The sequence below is a fragment of the Schistocerca piceifrons genome, chromosome 2 (assembly GCF_021461385.2).
Source record: "Schistocerca piceifrons isolate TAMUIC-IGC-003096 chromosome 2, iqSchPice1.1, whole genome shotgun sequence".
NCBI lineage: Eukaryota > Metazoa > Arthropoda > Insecta > Orthoptera > Acrididae > Schistocerca > Schistocerca piceifrons.
Window position 1 is genome coordinate 696,838,110 of NC_060139.1, and position 20,959 is coordinate 696,859,068.

At 47.1% G+C, this 20,959-nt stretch overlaps 1 protein-coding gene across 1 annotated transcript in view; it reads right to left on the reverse strand.

Moving 5' to 3' along the window:
- Positions 1 to 20,959, reverse strand: part of LOC124775755 (putative SLC9B1-like protein SLC9B1P1) — a 134,969-nt gene that overhangs the window by 66,328 nt on the left and 47,682 nt on the right. The window contains exons 4-5 of the mRNA XM_047250584.1: positions 15,230 to 15,526; positions 4,618 to 4,800 (exon numbers count right to left, since the gene is read on the reverse strand). Of these exons, the coding sequence (XP_047106540.1) occupies positions 4,618 to 4,800; positions 15,230 to 15,526 (480 nt within the window). The remainder of the gene's footprint in view (positions 1 to 4,617; positions 4,801 to 15,229; positions 15,527 to 20,959) is intronic.

Genomic DNA, 20,959 nt, shown 5'->3' on the forward strand with positions numbered 1-20,959 from the left:
TCAGTACTGTGGAATTTGTGAAGTGCTTCGAATATTTCTAACAATGTGATTTAGTGCCTCATTCTCAGTACAGTCGTGAACATTGTGCAATGTGGAAGCACAACATGACACCCCATGAACCTTGTTTTTTTTTCTTAAATTTCTTTCTCTAGTGCTGTTTTTGTAATGTATGTTATACCTTGTATGTGTTTGTGTTTTACACTGTAATTCTTATTACAAATTACTGTATTGTTCTCCTCACCATGTTGTTTTTTTGTATTTGGTATTTATTGTTGTGTGTATGCAAACAGTGTGCCTGAAGTCCCCATAAACTGAAGCAGATACCACCACTGTCATTGTGAATGGACCATCAGTTCAGGGAACATTTTGTAAAGGTTATTCTTGCTGCAGGGAGACAGAATGAATTGGAGGTTGTAACTAGATTCTGAAAGCTCACAAAGAGATTGTTAACTTAAATAGTATCATGTGTGAGTGAGTTCAGGTTAGTTTCATGATTCAAATTGTTGTAAAATCTTGGGCATTTAATTGCGGAGCACTCCAACTCTGATTGTAAAGAATAAACTGCTTCATATTTGGCTCACATGCCCAGGCCATATTTAGAGCGTGAATGTCTGTGTGAATCGGTGTTTGGAAGGGTCTCCCTGGGTATGGATGTGTGATGTGAGTGTTAGTGTTCCATATTAAGAAGGTGAAGTTGGCTACATCATAAATAATCCTCCCTCTATGAGCTGCATTTTTCGGTTGCAGTGGTTTTTTTATAGAGTGCGGCATGTGGAGTCAGTTTGTAAGATTGTTCTTGGGCGATTGACTCACTACCTTGCTCCTAAGTGAGCCAACCACTCACCGAAATCTAAAATGGCGTAGGGGCTATGAGAGGTGGCATGAGCCCCCTCTCATATTTCTATCTTACGATTTTCGTCTCTAATTGCATGCGGTGAAAAGTTGCTATTCCTTCCCACGCGGACTTCCCACGCAGCGTCTCTCATCACCTGGGTGGTCCAGTGACAGGTGGGCTCTGATGATCTCGAGAGAATTAAGCCGACGGGTGTGAGGCAGTCGAGTGAATGCTTTCCAGACGCCGAAATTGTCAAAAGACACGCCCGGATGGGCCTGAAGTAGCGGCTGGGCTAGAGGTTCCGTTACTTCGCAGAAACTTAGCGAAAACACTTTCTGGCGGGCTACCAGCGAGGCGTGGGAATGACTTGTGTACCCAGGCAGTTGTGGCGGGAAAATTCCCGCGCTTTCTGCAAAATAGTAACTGTGATTGGCTTGCTCAGGGCATAGCTCCGTGACGAAGCAAAATCAGTGCAGAAATTGGCGCCAAGAATCTCCATTGGTGGAATGGTAGTGGTCCGGCAATGGAGTGAAATTTTCCGCCGGTTTTCGAGTTGCTGATTGGAACGTTTACCACGGCCACTGTCGTGGGGGCGGGAATGTTCGGTGTTCGGCATGTACGGGTGCTCTAGGGTAGTCGGCTCTCGCCTTTCGGTCGAGGATGTCGAAGCAACCAGCCATCGCCTACGGTACGCCAGATCGTGTTCTGGCAGTTAAGAAGACAGTTTGGTAATGTATGTCCGCAGCACCGGCGGATAGGGATTTTCCTAGGTGATAATCAGAGCTCAGCAGAGCGCGCCTGTTCGTCTTTTTCTAACTTTGTTCTGTCTTGAGTAGCAGCAATTAATGTTGGGTTAGCTGTGTGTCTCTCTTAAGATCTGAGTGGCAAGGAATTGGCTCCACATACCACTTCGTCTTAAACCTCACAATCTAGTTTAGGGACAACTTCACCTTCACAGCATTTGTTTGAGTATCCAATTTGAGCCAAGTTGATGTATTATAAATGATTCATGTGTTTTTGTTTATTATTTTGTGTTTAGTCTTAATAAATCATATTGTTATTTTGGACAGAACTTTCATTCTGTTAATCGGTAGAGCAACCCATCATTTCTCACTACGTGAATGAAACCTTCCTTTCTTTAACTTATTTATCAAATTAAATTATTGTAGGTGCCAAACTCTTTTCTACTCCACTTGCAGGGTTGATTACAGTAAGTTCGCATATATTTTTTTAATCCATGTGCAACAGCAAAAGTCGGAGTTAGAATAGGGGGGGGGGGGCTTAGAGCATCATTTACATATGTAGATTCTAGAAGAATTTAGTGTTAAATACACTGCTTGCCCCGGCACCTCGCACAGGCACCTACCAAACGTAATACCTGTTGCACCTGGTTCCCAGTCCCTCTTGCAGTAGTGTTTTCTGATATTGTATCACATACGACTTTCCCTCTAGACGAAAGGTGAGACATTTATCCTGCAAATTGAAATAAAATTCATCTGCAAAGAGAACATTTCCCTATTTATTCGTTCTCCAATTTCGGTGTTATTGACTCCATACTAATAGAGCCCATGCCTGCACTGCTGTGTGCCGGTAACACAGTGTGGGACGTACGGCGTACACACCAACTTCTAGTCGCTGCATTTCATCATGCAACTAACGCCAGGTACTTGTCACGTTATGGAGTGGTTACACTTGAACAAACTCGCAGTCTGCTGGTCTGTTCTATGCGTGAATACCCCCTCCACAGACACACACAGACACACACACACACACACACACACACACACACACACACACACACACACACACACACACAGAGAGAGAGAGAGAGAGAGAGAGGGAGAGAGAGAAAGTGTGTTTGTGTTGTAAGACGTGGAGAGTTATGTAAGACGTGTGTATTTCTACTGTCTATTGTCAAATCACGATTTATGAAAGAGGTTTATATTTTATTAATAGCATTAAGTAGGAATAATTAATATTTGTCATGTTGGAAATAATTGTGGTAGCAAGGAATGTCTGCACCAAAGTATTGTTGACAAGAGAGACCGCAAATTGATATAATTTTAAGAAGGGCGGGAGAGAGCGCTTATGGATACATTTTAAGAAAAGAGCGGGAAAGACCGCGCATTGATTCATTTTGCAATGGTAGCACGGATTGTCTGCACCAGAAAGGATTGTTGGCAGGAGAGACCGAACTTTAGTGTTCGTAGGAAGTCAGTAGTAAGCGAGATGTGAAGCGAGTCGGTAGCAGGTCTGAAGCGAGAGGTTGAGAGGAGCGGTGTGTTTGCCAGCCACTAGTTATGATTTACAAGAGATTATAAACTGATGTACAGAGACATCAGCTAATTATTATCATAAGAGGAACTAATATTATTGAATTATTTTCTTTGCGAAACTCAAGAGTACTGAAGGTATGTTTGCGCAATGCTAGTTGTAAGATTATTGTGAAAAGTAAGTCCCATTTGAACGTTTGTAAAATCATTTCATTACCAACAGCAAATATTTGAAGAGTTTTCAGAATATAATTAATTTTGCCAGCAATGTTGCATTACTGATTATAATCCATCCCAAAAACCATCAACGTAAAACTTTGCAAAACTTTTACTGTTGTCAAGAAAAAGTGTAACTATGAATTACCTAACTTCAGTCAAATTAATTAAACAATAACGTCAGCTTTGCTATTAAAGAATAACGTCAGCTTTGGTAATAAATACAGCCACTTATTATGACAGCCCACCAGCAGTTAACAGATTATAGCAAACCAGAGTAAGTATATTCATGTCGCAGTTCGATGTAGCAGTCAGATGGCGATCCAGCAACAGTAAAAAAGGTAAGGAACAGTTTTGGGTTATTGCAGATAACGACTGAGCGCCACGACGACGACACATTCTATGTTTCGTCGAAATAATCAGAAAATCACTTTTAATAATTAAATTTGTATGCGAAGATTGAGAAAGAGAATAAATTTCAAAGGGAAGATTTCATTTGTTATTATTAAGCAACAGATAGAAATCCTAAGGGAAGGTTACATAGCTTATTGTAAAAGGGAAGGTTATCATTAACAAAAGAGGTATAGAGGAGACGGGAAGGTTTCAAAGGTTTCAAAGGTTTCAGTGTGTGTGTGTGTGTGTGTGTGTGTGTGTGTGTGTGTGAGAGAGAGAGAGAGAGAGAGAGAGAGAGAGAGAGAGAGAGAGAGAGAGAGAGAGTGTACTAGAGTAAGAGCAAAAATTCTATGCCTTTATCTATTTTCTGGAATTAAATCAGGAGATGGTGCAGTACTTAGATTGGGAAATAAGACAGAAAAAGGGGTAGATGAGTTTTGATCAAAAATGGCTCTATGCACTAAGGGACTTAACATCTGAGGTTATCGGTCCCCTAGACTTAGAACTACTTAGATCTAACTAACCTAAGGACATCACAGACACCCATGCCCGAGGCAGGATTCGAACCTGCAACCGTAGCAGCAGCGCGATTCCGGACTCAAGCGCCTAGATCTGCTTGTCCACAGTGGCCGGCTGAGTTTTGATATTTGGGCTTGGCTACAGTGAGCAGGTTGAAATGGATTTGAGTTGCAACTGTTATTCGTAGATGAATAGCCTTAGCCAGGATAGTCTAGTATGGAGAGCTGCAGCTAACTAGTCTTCGGACTGTGACGACGACAGCAACAACAATATTCAATTGGAGAAGTCTTCATGTGTTCTGGTTTGTCTACAAGTTCTACACATTTCGATTGCAGCAAAACAGTAGCCAGGCGACATGAAGGAGTGTGACGCTGAGCTCACCCGAGCAGCAGCCCCCAGAGCCAGGGCAGCGAGAGCAGGTAGTAGGTGGCGACGGCGAGGGTGCCCGCCTCGGTGATGGACGGCAGCAGCGCCAGCCGCGCCACCACGCCGCTCAGGCGCCGCAGCGCGCCCGCCTCCAGACCCAGGCCGGCCCGCATCATGATCACCGTCAGCGCCGCCTTCCTGCACACACCGAGCACTCTTGTCACAGTACGGCAGGAGGGGCACGACGCATAGGTGAGTGGAATTCCCGTGATCGTGCCAAAGAAAAAAAAAAGTAGCCAATTCTCGCGATATACACTACTGACCACTAAAATTGCTACACCAAGAAGAAATGCAGATGATAAACGGGTATTCACTGGACAAATATATTATTCTAGAACCGACAATTGATTACATTTTCACGCAATTTAGGTGCATAGATCCTGAGAAATCAGTACCCAGAACAACGACCTCTGGCCGTAATAACGGCCTTGATACGCCTGGGCATTGAGTCAAACAGAGCTTGGATGGCGTGTACAGCTACAGCTGCCCATGCAGCTTCAAAACGATACTACAGTTCATCAAGAGTAGTGACTGGCGTATCGTGACGAGCCAGTTGCTGGGCCACCATTGACCAGACGTTTTCAGTTGGTGAGAGATCTGGAGAATGTGCTGGCCAGGGCAGCAGTCGAACATTTTCTGTATCCAGAAAGGCCGACTACAGGACCTGCAACATGCGGTCGTGCAGTATCCTGCTGAAATGTAGGGTTTCGCAGGGATCGAATGAAGGCTTGAACCACGGGTCGTAACACATCTGAAATGTAACGTCCACTGTTCAAAGTGCCGTCAACGCGAACAAGAGGTGACCGAGACGTGTAACCAATGGCACCCCATACCATCACGCCAGGTGATACACCAGTATGACGATGACGAATACACGCTTCCAATGTGCGTTCACCGCGATGTCGACAAACACGTATGCGACCATCATGATGCTGTAAACAGAACCTGGATTCATCCGAAAAAATGACGTTTTGCCATTCGTGCACCCAGGTTCGTCGTTGAGTACACCATCGCAGGCGCTCCTGTCTGCGATGCAGCGTCAAGGGTAACCGCAGCCATGGTCTCCGAGCTGATAGTCCACGCTGCTGCAAACGTCGTCGAACTGTTCGTGCAAATGGTTGTTGTCTTGCAATCGTTCCCATCTGTTGACTCAGGGATCGAGACGTGGCTGCACGATCCGTTACAGCCATGCGGATAAGATGCCCGTCATCTCGACTGCTAGTGATACGAGGCCGTTGGGATCCAGCACGGCGTTCCGTATTACCCTTCCGAACCCACCGATTCCATATTCTGCTAACAGTCATTAGATCTCGACTAACGCGAGCAGCAATGTCGCGATACGATAAACCACAATCGCGATAGGCTACAATCCGACCTTTATCAAAGTCGAAAACGTGATGGTACGCATTTCTCCTCCTTACACGAGGCATCACAACAACGTTTCACCAGGCAACGACGATTAACTGCTGTTTGTGTATGAGAAATCGGTTGGAAACTTTCCTCATGTCGGCACTTTGTACATGTCGTCACCGGCGCCAACCCTGTTTGAATGCTCTGAAAAGCTAATCATTTGCATATCACAGCATCTTCTTCCTGTTGGTTAAATGTCGCGTCTGTAGCACGTCATCTTCGTGGTGTAGCAATTTTAATCGCCAGTAGTGTATATTGTCAGGTGTACTCTACATACAGGGTGAATCAGAACTCCATTGACAGACCGCTTGTGTGGACCAAAACAAACAAACAAACAAAAATGTTATAGAGTCATTGGCCCTAAAACGCATGGCTTATGAGCTATAAGCACTTGTTCATTTTCGTTATTGTGAGACACATCCCTTCTACTGAAATCTCTTTACTTTCCATCTTTTGATATTTTCAAAGTTGGTAGTACGGGCTAAAACAAGACAAAAAGTCAAGTAAATAAGGCCTCTAAAGGGCGTCCCTTATCAGATATGACCACTCGTTCATCTTTGCAAATGTGAAATGCATCACTTCTGCTGAGTAAGTGCCCATAACTCTTAAGGTTCGCATTTTACAGCCCATTTTCATTAGATATTTTTTTATTGTTTTGACCCATACTACCAGCTTTGAAAGTTTGTCAAACGAGTTCTGGTCCACCCTCTACAGAAACGATCGAACGGTTAGCGTGATTAGCAATCTGCGGCTGTTTCCTGATGACGCTGTAGTGTACAGAGAACTGTCATCTTCGAGCGGCTGTACGAGGATGGCTTACGACTTGGATAGAATTTCTGTTTGGTGTGATGAATAGCAGCTTGCTCTAAACGTCTGAAATTTTGAGTTAATGCTGCGTACTGCTGCAGTGTTCGGGGTCCCTACCAGGTTGGATTGACACGTTCACGCTGGAACTGTAACCACTATGAATCAAGACACAAGGAAAAAACAGTCGTTTAATGTTCGAACAGATTATTAGTGATGTGCTGCCTGACACAGTCGACTCGATTAAACATCTACGCATAACGTTAGAAAAACATGTGAAATGGAACGAGGACGTCACATCGGTTATAGGGAAGGCGAATTGTCGATTTCTTTTATAAGAGAATTGTAAGCCAGTGTAGCTCGTCTGTAAACGGGACTGCGCACACACCCCTTGTATGGCCCAATCCTGCATACTGCTGCAACATTTGGGATCCCCACCAGGTTGGATTAACACGTCCACGTTGGCGCTGTAGCCAGTGTGAACCAAGACGCAAAGGAATTAAAGACATTAGCTGCCAGTGGGCAATGGGAAAGTTCAAAACCTGTGCCCAACCGGAATTCCAACCCATGTCTTCTGCTTACCAAGCAGATGCACTGACCTCTGAGTCATCCACACACAGTGGGCATTGCCACTGCACGGACTACTCTACCACATCTCCCGTGAGACCCAAATCCTCAACTTATCCACACACTAATGATGTTGTGCCCCTTGCCCATCATTCTCTTCTCGCTGATTCACGTAGAAGTTCGAGCCAACTGTGCAGGCGCACTGAACAGAATAATGAATTATATGTGTGGTGCTGTTCTTTCAGACACGTTCAATACGCACGTATATAGACGGTGGTAGTATCGAGTACACAAGGTGCGAAGGGGAAGTGCATTAGCGCAGCTGCCATCTGCACTCAGGTGATTTACGTGAGAAGGTTTCGCAAGTGATTTAGCCGCACGACGGCAATTAAACAGACATAAAACGCGGAATGGTAGTTGGAATTAGACGCATATGACACTTCATTTCGGAAATCGTTACGTAATTCAATATTCCGAGGTCCACAGTGTCAAGAGTGTACCGAGAATACCGAATTTCAGGCATTACTTCCCGGCACGGACAACGCAATGGCCGACCGCCTTCACTTAGCGACTGAGAGCAGTGACGTTTGCGTAGAGGTGTCAGTGCTAACAGACAAGCAACACTGCGTAAAATAACTGCAGGAATCAATATGGGACGTAAGACGAACGTGTCCGTTAGGTCGGTGCGGCGAAATTTGGTGTTAGTTGGCTATGGTAGCAGACGACCGAAGCATATGTCTTTGCTAACAGCACGACATCGTCTGCTGCATCTCTCTTGGACTCGTGACCATATCGGTTGGATCCTAGACGACTGAATCAGTCCCGATTTCAGTTGGTAAGAACTGATGGTCGTATTCGAGTGTGGCGCAGACCCCACGAACCCATGCACCCAAGTTGTCAACAAGGCACTGTGCAAGCTGGTGGTGGCTCCATAATCATTGACTGGAAATGGTACTGATCAGCCACTTGGTGACCATTAGCATTCATGGACTTCATGTTCCCAAACAATAATGGAATTTCTATGGATGAAAATGCCTCATGTCACCGGGCCACAACTGTTAGCGGGTGGTTTGAAGAACATTCTGGACAGTTCGAGCGAATGATATTGCCAGACAGATCGCCCAGCATGAATCCCATCGAACATTTATGAGACATAACTGAGATGTCGGTTGGTACACATAATCCAGCAATACCTTCACAGTTATGGAAGGCTATAGAGGCAGCATGGCTAAGTATTTCTGCAGGGAACTTCCAACGACTTTTTGAGCCCATGCCACGTCGGGTTGCTGCACTACGCCGAGCAAAAGGAGGTCCAACAAGATATTAGGAGGTATCCCATGACTTTTGTCATCTTATTGCAGATGACAGAGAGCAAATCAGTTGATTTCATATTTAATACGCAGCACTGGCATAGAAGTATATTTGTTACGTTCCGATTTATAATTCTGAGAGTGATACACGTCATAGAAAAATAATAAGATAAAATGTTATCACACTATGAAGACTATATGTAGGACACCTTGCCACAGATGCACTTAGCTTTCAATAAATTACACGTGAAACTTATGTCATTGACATTCCGCAGTAATGATTTTGCATATATTAATTTTGCAGCCATAAATCACCGTCTAACTAAAATTGGTTAGTATTCGCCCTTTCTTCATTCATATTCACCAACGCAGACGACGCCAAAAAAAAAATTTAAAAAATTGTACGACTATCGTCGAACTTACATGTCTTACGGCGCGTCAGTCTGATGCTATACACACTCGATTTTACACCATTGTTGATGTAGTTACTTTTGTAATGGGTGATACGTAATTCATCTCTTCGGTTACTGAGGATGAAACTCCCGCTTGATGGCCCATAAGTGAGAACGGCGTTACTTATAGGTTGCTGACACCTTACGATAAATTACCATTCAGTCCATCCTCTGATCTCATGCCTGTTCGGAGTTCTCCACTTGTGAGAAAAATTGTTCTCTCATGTTTATTTAGATGGAACATGGATTCAAACATATTATTATGTGAATGAATGCTGTCAAAGTGATGTTTGTCCGAGTAGTATTGCAAACAATGATGCCAGGCTACATTCATCATTTCTGCTGTGCAAGTCACTAACACACAAACGTGTATCGTATGACAGCGGTGTACTTGTAAGGACATCGGATTCTACAGATCTACTTCCGTCCGTCGCTGCCTTCTGTGCGTAAACACGAAAGTGCTGCCACCCTGGCCATGTCACAAGATCTTTTTGCCATACAATGCTCACTTCCACTTTGTAAATAACATTAACTCCCGTGCCTCAAGGCTCTATTCTTTCTCCACACTTGTATAAAATGTTATCACACTATGAACACTATATGTAGGACATCTTGCCACAGATGCACTTAGCTTGTATATCCTCTACACTGCCGACGTGCCTAAGCCCCTCGTCCTTTCAACGGCTGATTTGGGAGAAAGTACTTCTAATGCGTATCTGAATAGGACACTGTCTTCTGGCGTACGGAGACCACTTCCGGCGAGAGTGGCGTGAAGTGCTTGTAGTGTGCAGGTCTCTGTACACCCCATTTTAAAATAATGTGTTTTATATCAAGATACGAGAGTTGCAACCGGCTTGCCAGATAATCTGCCCTCTATTTCAGGAGCCTATGAAATGAATGTGTTTCATGTTTTGATATTCTGGGTAATATCCGACCTACATTTTAATGTGTTTTTAGGATGGCTAGTTCATTCTATTTTTCCCAATGATCAACTAGTAGGAGTTCCATATTAACTGTTGTCTCGTTATAGTTTGTTTATTTTAGCAATGAAGATTACAAAATGATTGAGTCTCTTCTACTTCGTGCCTCTATGTGAAAGTGGAGAATGGAGCATAGCGGATCGGAGTTTGTATTTGATATTTCATCTTTTGGTATGTAATTTTAAACACTTTTAGTTTAATAAGGGAGCTGACGATCTCTCTGTTGAGTGCCCTTCTTCATACTATCTACCAACAACCAACCTCCCCTTAACCTGCTCCATCTCGCCGACAACACCGCCTTCCAAGACCTGCATCCTACCTTCCAGAAATTCTCACGATCCTTTGAGCTCCATTTCAATAAGTTTACCTCGTGACACGACACGTGGCTTCTTAAAATCAACCCTTCCAAGACGCATGCGATAATAATGCGACGAACCACACGCAAATTCAGGCTCCATGACTTCTAGTTCATCATTTACAATCCCCTATCCGATTAATGAACACATTAAAATACGTCGGACTAACGCTCGACCGTAAACTCCACCCCACCAGAGCAGCCGGCCGTTGTGGCCGAGCGGTTCTAGGCGCTTCAATCTTGAACCGCGCGACCACTACGGTCGCAGGTTCGAATCCTGCCTCGGGCATGGATGTGTGTGATGTCCTTAGTTAGGCTTAAGTAGTGCTAAGTTCTAGGAGACTGATGACCTCAGATGTTAAGTCCCATCGTGCTCAGAGCCATTTGAACCATTTTTTAACCACCACAGCAGTACAGCCTGTGGAGAGGGAAGAAGTCACGGAGGAAGAGGCAACCACTGCCTTTAAGCAGTACATTGGAGCACTATCGGTAAAATTCGGACGCATATTGAAGAAGCACCGAGTAAAAACTGTCTTTTGCCCGTCCAATAAAACGCGAGCGTTGCTGGGAAGTACCAAAGATGATCTGGGTTGCGGAAGGCCGGTGTCTATCAGATTCCATGTCAATGTGGGAAAACATATATTGGACAGACAGTGCGCATCATCGAAGATCGTTGACGAGAACACCAGAGGCACATTCGACTGATGTATCCCAAAAGCCAGCGGTTGCAGAGCACTGTTTTTCCGAGAAATACGCGATGGAGTACGAACGTACCATGATCTTGGCACAGACTTCCAGATACTGGGACAGCGTCGTTAGAGGGGCCATAGAAATTCGCAACAGGGGCGATCTCATCAACCGAGATTGCGGTTGTAATATTAGCAAGGACTGGGAACCAGCACTGAGTTTAATTAAGTCGGCCGCGCGCCCTCAGGATCTTAGTTCGTCAGCGCACCTGACAATGGCGACATTTCCGATCGCCGAAATATTGTGTCAGGCACCACACCCGCGGACTCTTTGATCGCATGGGGTTAAAGTTCTCAGAAATGGTGTATTTAACAGAAATAATTTAAATTTATTGGTAAGCTCCATGAAGAGACTCTAGGGACATATTATTGAAAGGTAATGTTAACAGCGACCGGAAACGAGTGAATATCGTTCAGAAGTCATACACGGTCTTTGGACTTTTGTCGAAACAGCTGCTTCCTTGAACCACAGTGCTGTGATTCTTCGTAGAGTGAACGATGCACATAGTGAGCTGTAGAGGTCAGAAATTGTGGAGGACCGTAGGGTTTGGGGCAGCCAGCAAATACACTCATCCTCACAAGAAGAGCTGCACCCAGAAGGACGAGGAGGGCTGCGATCATTGTTGGCGGGCAGGTGGATGGTAGCACACATATGAACTGATTAGACTTTCAACTATGAAGCATCAACATATATAGCACCACACAGCGACGTATTTATAGGACATCGAGCTCCCATGGTTGTGATTACGAGCATTCATTGGGTTGTTTAGGGGAGAAGACCAAACAGTGAGGTCATCGGTCTCATCGGATGAAGGAAGGAAGTCGGTCGTGCCCTTTCGAAGGAACCACCCCGGCATTTGCCTTGAGCGATTTAGGGAAATCACGGAAAACCTAAATCAGGATGGTCGGACGCGGGATTGAACCGTCGACCTCCCGAATGACGAGCATCCAGTCGTCAAGGCATGGAGTTGTGCAGGTCTCGGATGTAATATTGAGATACTCTATCCCATGCCTATTGTACCTGAGCACTCAAATCCCACAGATTGGTGTGTGGAGGTGGAGACGGAAGACACGCACCATGGTACTCCACATTTCGCGATCGGGGAGAGATCAGGCGATGTCGTTGGCCATGGCAGAATATCCGCGGCTGCAAGGCGCGCTCAGGAGGTGGCACTTGTATGAGGACAAGAGTCGTCCTGTTGAAATAGGGCATTGGCGTGGGCGTTCTCGAATAGCAAGGTTACTGGCTACAGGACCTCATCCAAGTGATTTGCAGCTGACACAGAGCTCACTGAGAACACTAACGGTGGACATACAGCATAGAATAGCTCCACACACCATCACACCAGATTGGTGGACACCACAAGCTACTCTTTGTGGTGCTCTCCACTGCCCATCAAGACAGCGACCCAATGGTTTTCGTCTCCGAGACAGAAGCGAGACTTGCCCAAAAGACGACCCACTGCCAGTCTGCTGGGCCCCATGTCCGTCCTTACCGACATCAGGCCAGACGGGCGCGACGCTGCGGGGCTGTGAGTAGCAGGCTTTGTGACGGTTGGCATGTGGCGAAATTTGCATCATGCAACTGCCTGACAATGGTACTAGTAGTTAAGAGACGTTGTATAGTACAGGTTCAGGTGATGCTCTGTTGATGCTACATGCTGTCATACTGGCTGGCACAGCTGCTTAATGGACCCTATTCATTTGCCATTGGGTCCACTCTCATGTGACAGACAATCCTTTAGTGTCCCCTCCTTGTCATTCGTGTTGGACAACCAGATCCCACATGTCGGGCATGTGTGCCTTCCTGTATCGATAGCCGCCACCTACAGGCAATGTTGGTATCCTTACGAACGGCGTGGTGCGCAGTGTGACTATAGGACTACCCAGACTCACAGCCCCACGATAGGTCCTTTCGAATCGTTTATCTGAGGAAATACACTACTGGCGATTAAACTTGCTACACCAAGAAGAAATGTAGATGATAAAAGGGTATTCATTGGACAGATATATTATACTAGAACTGACATGTGATTACATTTTCACGCAATTTGGGTGCATAGATCCTGAGAAATCAGTACCCAGAACAACGACCTCTGGCCGTAATAACGGCCTTGATACGCCTGGGCATTGAGTCAAACAGAGCTTGGATGGCGTGTACAGCTACAGCTGCCCATGCAGCTTCAACACGATACCACAGTTCATCAAGAGTATTGACTGGCGTAGCGTGACGAGCCAGTTGCTGGGCCACCATTGACCAGACGTTTTCAATTGGTGAGAGATCTGGAGAATATGCTGGCCAGGGCAGCAGTCGATCATTTTCTGTATCCAGAAAGACCCGTACAGGACCTGCAACACGCGGTAGTGCATTATCCTGCTGAAATGTAGGGTTTCGCAGGGATCGAATGAAGGCTTGAACCACGGGTCGTAACACATCTGAAATGTAACGTCCACTGTTCAAAGTGCCGTCAATGCGAACAAGAGGTGACCGAGACGTGTAACCAATGACACCCCATACCATCACGCCAGGTGATACACCAGTATGGCGATGACGAATACACGCTTCCAATGTGCGTTCACCACGATGTCGACAAACACGCATGCGACAATCATGATGCTGTAAACAGAACCTGGATTCATCCGAAAAAATGACGTTTTGCCATTCGTGCACCCAGGTTCGTCGTCTAGTACACCATCGCAGGCGCTCCTGTCTGCGATGCAGCGTCAAGGGTAACCGCAGCCATGGTCTCCGAGCTGATAGTCCACGCTGCTGCAAACGTCGTCGAACTGTTCGTGCAGATGGTTGTTGTCTTGCAAACATCCCCATCTGTTGACTCAGGGATTGAGACGTGGCTGCACGATCCGTTACAGCCATGCAGATAAGATGCCTGTCATCTCGACTGCTAGTGATACGAGGCCGTTGGGATCCAGCACGGCGTTCCGTATTACCCTCCCGAACCCACCGATTCCATATTCTGCTAACAGTCATTGGATCTCGACCAACGCGAGCAGCAATGTCGCGATACGATAAACCACAATCGCGATAGGCTACAATCCGACCTTTATCAAAGTCGAAAACGTGATGGTACGCATTTCTCCTCCTTACACGAGGCATCACAACAACGTTTCACCAGGGAACGCCGGTCAACTGTTGTTTCTGTATGAGAAATCGGTTGGAAACTTTCCTCATGTCAGCACGTTGTAGGTGTAGCGACCGGCGCCAACATTGTGTGAACGCTCTGTAAAGCTAGTCATTTGCATATCTTAGCATCTTCTTCCTGTAGGTTAAATTTCGCGTCTGTAGCACGTCATCTTCGTGGTGTAGCATTTTTGGTTGCCAGTAGTGTAGATGTCAAACGTGTGGCCTGGGAATAGTGCTCGTTCAGAAAATGCTCTACCTGACGTCGTACTGGCCACCACAGGCACTTAGGGGTCTCTTATATAAACCGATGGACATGATGCAAGACTCCTCATGGGCCGGCTGGTTTGGCCGAGGGGTTCTAGGCGCTACTATCTGGAACCGCGCGACCACTACGGTCGCAGGTTCGAATCTTGCCTTGGGGATGGATGTGTGTGATGTTCCAGGGTTAGTTAGGTTTAATTAGTTCTTCGTTCTAGGGGACTGATGACGTCAGCAGTTAAGGCCCATAGTGCTCAGAGCCATTTGAACCATTTTTTTCTTCTCATGGTTCCCTCCGTGATCTGCCGAGCTTGGAAAAATAATCATTGGCACAGCTGATGGTATGTGGCATACCCACCCAATCTGCAGTGGATTGATCACGTCCTCTTGGATACAGCACTGTTTATGGTGAGGAGTGTAACTGGCGATGTTGCGCGTGATGTTCTGAGAAACGAAGAGGTTTCCAGACAGCAAGAAATCGTGGTAGGCCGCCTGAAACCAGATTACTAGTGACCTCAAAAAGAAGCTAGCAGCGCTGCTTACCTGACGATGGCGGCGATGAGCGTGTAGAGGCCCTGGGGCTGGACGGCGCCCACGTTGCGCAGCAGCAGCCCGGCGAAGAGCGAGCCCAGCAGCGGCGGCAGGCGCAGGCAGGCGACGGCGAGCGCGGCCAGCTGGGAGGCGGCCAGCAGCAGCACGAGCGCGTACAGCGGGCCGCCGGGGGGCAGCGCCGCCGCGCCCGCCTCCGCCACCAGCAGCAGCCACGCCGCGCCCAGCAGCAGCGACAGCGACAGGCCGCGCACCAGCCGCGCGCACCACCGCTGCTCGCACAGCTTCAGCCTGCCTCACCGCCAGCTCGTCTCAGCACACAAGGTGAACCGCAGGAGGAACTAACTACATTACGTGGTTAGCTACAGCCATGGTCTACTTCAAACAAGTGCACACGAGAGACTGTGCACTTCGGATGGGGAAGAAATCACATAACTCTACAGGCTCCCAGGTAGATGTCATTTTCCTTGACTTCCGGAAGGCGTCCGATACAGTTCCGCACTGTCGCCTGATAAACTAAGTAATAGCCTACGGAATATCAGACCAGCTGTGTGTCTCGATTGGAGAGTTTTTAGCAAACAGAACACAGCATGTTGTTCTCAATGGAGAGACGTCTACAGACGTCAAAGGAACCTCTGGCGTGCCACAGGGGAGTGTTATGGGACCATTGCTTTTCACAATATACCGGGTGATCAAAAAGTCAGAATAAATTTGAAAACTTAATAAACCACGGAATAATGTAGATAGAGAAGTAAACATTGACACACATGCTTGGAATGACACGGGGTTTTATTAGAACAAAAAAAAAAATTGTTGCTAGACGCGTGAAAGATCTCTTGCGCGCGTCGTTTGGTGATGATCGTGTGCTCAGCCGCCATTTTCGTCATGCTTGGCCTCCCAGGTCCCCAGACCTCAGTCCGTCCGATTATTGGCTTTGGGGTTACCTGAAGTCGCAAGTTTATCGTGATCGATCTCCAGGGATGCTGAAAGACAACATCCGACGCCAATGCCTCACCATAACTCCGGACATGCTTTACAATGCTGTTCACAACATTATTCCTCGACTACAGCTATTGTTGAGGAATGGTGGTGGATATATTGAGCATTTCCTGTAAAGAACATCATCTTTGCTTTGTCTTACTTTGTTATGCTAATTATTGCTATTCTCGTCAGACATTTTTTAAACACTGTATTTTTTTTTTTTTTTGGTCTAATAAAACCGCATTTCATTCCAAGCATGTGTGTTAATTTGTACCTCTCTATCTATATTATTCCGTGATTTATTCAGTTTTCAAATTTATACTGACTTTTTGATCACCCGGTATATAAATGACCTAGTAGATAGTGTCGGAAGTTCCATGCGGCTTTTCGCGGATGATGCTGTAGTATACAGAGAAGTTGCAGCATTAGAAAATTGCAGCGAAATGCAGGAAGATCTGCAGCGGATAGGCACTTGGTGCAGGGAGTGGCAACTGACCCTTAACATAGACAAATGTAATGTATTGCGAATACATAGAAAGAAGGATCCTTTATTGTATGATTATATGATAGCGGAACAAACACTGGTAGCAGTTACTTCTGTAAAATATCTGAAAGTGTGCGTGCGGAACTATATGAAGTGGAATGATCGTATAAAATTAATTGTTGGTAAGGCGGGTACCAGGTTGAGATTAATTGGGAGAGTCCTTAGAAAATGTAGTCCATCAACAGAGGAGGTGGCTTACAAAACACTCGTTCCACCTATACTTGAGTATTGCTCATCAGTGTGGGATCCGTACCAGGTAGGGTTGACAGAGAGATAGAGAAGATCTAAAGAAGAGCGGCGCGTTTCGTCACAGGGTTATTTGATAAGCGTTTAGCAAACTCAAGTGGCAGACTCTGCAAGAGAGGCGCTCTGCATCGCGGTGTAGTTTGCTGTCCAGGTTTCGAGAGGGTGAGTTTCTGGATGAGGTATCGATTAGATTGATTCCCCCTACTTATACCACCCGAGGAGATCACGAATGTAAAATTAGAGAGATTCGAGCGCGCACGGAGGCTTACCGGCAGTCGTTCTTCCCGCGAACCATACGCGACTGGAACAGGAAAGAGAGGTAATGACAGTGGCACGTAAAGTGTCCTCCGCCACACACCGTTGGATGGCTTGCGGAGTATAAATGTAGATGTAGATCAAAAGTGACTGGAAAGTCACAGTTTTCCAAACAACAAGTTGTCAGTGCGTGGCTGTTATTTTAGTCACGAGTGGGCTGCACAGATACCGAGGATACACTATTTTACTGCGTTCATATTACCGTGGAAGTTACTTATCATTTTGGCTGTTCTAAAGAACAGTTTAACTCACCAGTAACGACTAAAAGTAGCACTGTAACACTCATTGCCGTGTGTTGCCTGTTGACGAATGTCCATACTTCATTCTGCACTGATGCTGATGTGACAAAAGTCTGTAGCGACGCTGCCGCGCGCTAATTCAAGTTCGCCGGTGTGTGTGTGTGCTGTGCGCGCGTGTCAGTGCAGTGGTGTGCGGTCGTGATTACTTTACGCGACGTTTGGGTAGTTCCGCGCCCAGCCTCTAGAGGCGCTGTGTTTTCTAGCTTTTATATACGTTTTGTTTATTATTATTATTATTATTCCTTGTTTTTTGAGTTAGTGAGTAGTTCCGTGCCTCCTGACTGGTGTGGACGAGTACTGTTTTCTCTCCTAACTACGGAAGTTTCCGAGGATTAAGGATCCTCTGTATAGGCCGGAAGCAAATTTTATAGCTCCGATCTGTCCATGCATGCCGGGCGTCGTCAGATACGCGCTCGCAATAAAGTTATTGTTGCTCAACTGAAGGTCTCCATTCTTCTGAATCACGTTAAGCAAAGGTCGGACAGCCACCAGTTTAGCTGAACCCGACAAGTGGTGACCCCGACGTGATTCAAGCAGAGACCGACGTGATTAAGAAGAAGCAGCCGTGAGCTACGCAAGTAACGAGCACATAATGACCGAACAGCAGGCCGTCTCCAGGACTGCAGTCCGTTTGCCGCCGTTCTGGCCCGACAACCCGGTACTCTGGTTCGCGCAGGCAGAGGCAAGTTTTAGCTGCGCTGGAATAACGGTCGAAGCAACTAAATTTGCGCTGATTGTGAGCCATCTCGACCAACGTTATGCAGCTGAGGTGCAGGACATAATCACAGCACCGCCCGAGGCTGGAGCTTATGCCAGGCTAAAATCAGAGTTGATTCGACGGGTGGCCGCGTCACAAGAGGACCGGATACGTCAGGTTCTGACACAGGAAGAAATTGGCGACAGGAAGCCTTCTCAATACCTTCGACATCTACGCAGCAAAGTTGACACCGTTACTGTGCCAGACAGTCTGCTCAGAACGCTGTGGAGCAGTAGGTTGCCGCCGCAAATAAAAGCCATAATCGCCTCACAAACGGACATGCCGCTGGATGACGTGGCGCAGCTAGCAGACCGGATTCAGGACACGATCACACCGGCTCCTGTCAGCGCAGTCGCGGCGTTGGACAACAGTGCAAACAGTACCGCGTCTGTAGCACGAGCCGACCATGATTCTCTCGCTGCCAAGGTTGAGCTTTTGTGCGCCCAGGTCAGTGCGCTGCTGGCAAGTGACGACGACAATAATAGAAGAAGCCGATACAGACGGCGGCGTTCGAGAAGCACATCTTCCGGCGGTACTACCACTCCGCAAGGCGAGGTACCGTTGTGCTGGTACCACCGACGATTCGGCGATCAGGCAAGGAAGTGCACATCGCCATGCTCGCACCCAAACGCCACCGGCGGTCGACAATAGGCGCAACCGACTGCCAGTTATCCTCCAAGCGCCTGTTCGTTACCGATAGGAGTTCCGGCGTTAAGTTTTTAATTGACGCTGGGTCGTACCTGAGTATCATACCACGAACAGCCATACATCGTTGCCGGCCGCCAACTGCCTTCCGTCTGACGGCTGCCAACAATTCTTCCATCGCAACATATGGCACACAGAAGATGGAGCTTAATCTCGGCCTACGTCGCGCGTACGAGTGGAATTTTACAGTGGCTGACGTCACGGAGGCGGTCGTCGGGGCTGATCTCCTCGCGCACTACCACCTGCTGCCGGACGTCGCGAACGCACGGTTGGTAGACAGCGTCACTGGCTTAGCAGTCACGGGTTTCCGTCGCAACACCGCAACGCACAGTGCCAAGTTGGTCCATGCTACGGAGGGTGAGTACACTGAATTACTGCTTAACTATCCGAACTTGACCAGGCCGCCCGGCGCTCCCAGGTTCATACCACATGACACGGTGCATCACATTCAAACGACTGATGGTCCCCCAGTAGCATGCCGACCTAGGCGTCTCGCTCCGGACCGATTGAAGATAGCGAAGGCAGAATTTGGTGCCATGATTCGCGAGGGCATAATGCGGCCATCTAAGAGCCCGTGGTCCTCCGCATTACATCTTGTTCCGAAGAAGGGTGGAGCTTGGCGCCCATGCGGTGACTACCGTGCGCTTAACGCGCGAACAGTGCCAGACTGATATCCCGTTCTGTTACTGAGGGATTATAATCACGCTTTACATGGTGCCACGGTGTTCACAGTTCTGGACTGCGCTAAAGCGTATACACAGATTCCGGTGGCCAATGACGACATTCCAAAGACTGCAATAATAACGCCTTTCGGTTTATTTGAAAGCAAATTTATGACTTTTGGTTTACGCAATGCCGCTCAGACCTGGCAAAGGTTTATAGACTCGGTTCTCCAGGGGTTGCCGTTCTGTTTCGCCTACCTGGACGATGTGTTAGTGTTCTCTGCTGACCACGATCAACACCGACAACATCTGCGAGAGATTTTCGAGCGATTGGAGCGTTACGGTGTTGTCTTGGACGTGGACAAGTGTGTTTTTGGGCAGTCAGAGGTGACATTTCTTGGCCATAAGATTTCTGCTGAAGGCTCTCTTCCTCTGTCCGAGAAGGTGGACGCTTTCTTGCAGCTACCCCGACCAATTACGATCAAAGAATTACGTCGTTTTTTGGGGATGCTCAATTTTTATCGACGACACCTTCCTCACGCTGCAGAGCTGCAGGAACCTTTGACGGCGGCATTATCAGGCCCTAAAGTAAATAGCAAGTCTCTGATACAGTGGACAGAGGACATGTGTTCTGCGTTCGAGGCAACAAAGAGGAGCATGGCCGACGCGGTGCTTCTCGCACACCCACGGCTCGACGCGCCATTAGCAATTGTCGTAGATGCGAGCCAGACGGCGATCGGTGCCGCGTTACAACAATGGTCCGACAACGCATGGCAGCCACTGGCGTATTATTCCCACAACCTTTCGCCTACACAGAGAAAATGGAGCACATATGACCGTGAGCTCCTGGCAGTGTACCAGGCAGTGAAATATTTTCGCCCCCAAGTGGAAGCGTGAACTTTCACGATATATACAGACCACAAGCCACTCACGTTCGCCTTCCGTCGGAGTAGTGTCAACTGCTCTCCCCGTCAATTTCATCACCTTGAGTTCGTCGCCCAGTTTACTACCGACATTAGACATATTTCTGGGATCGACAACATTGTTGCGGATTGCCTTTCACGGATCAGCAGTGTTTCCAGTACCATAGACTTTCCTACACTGGCACAGGCACAGAGAGACGACGAAGAACTCCTTGCCTATGTTAAATACACGGCTTCCGCATTGCAACTGAAACTCGTTGATGTTCCGGGGGAAGATACACAGCTATACTGC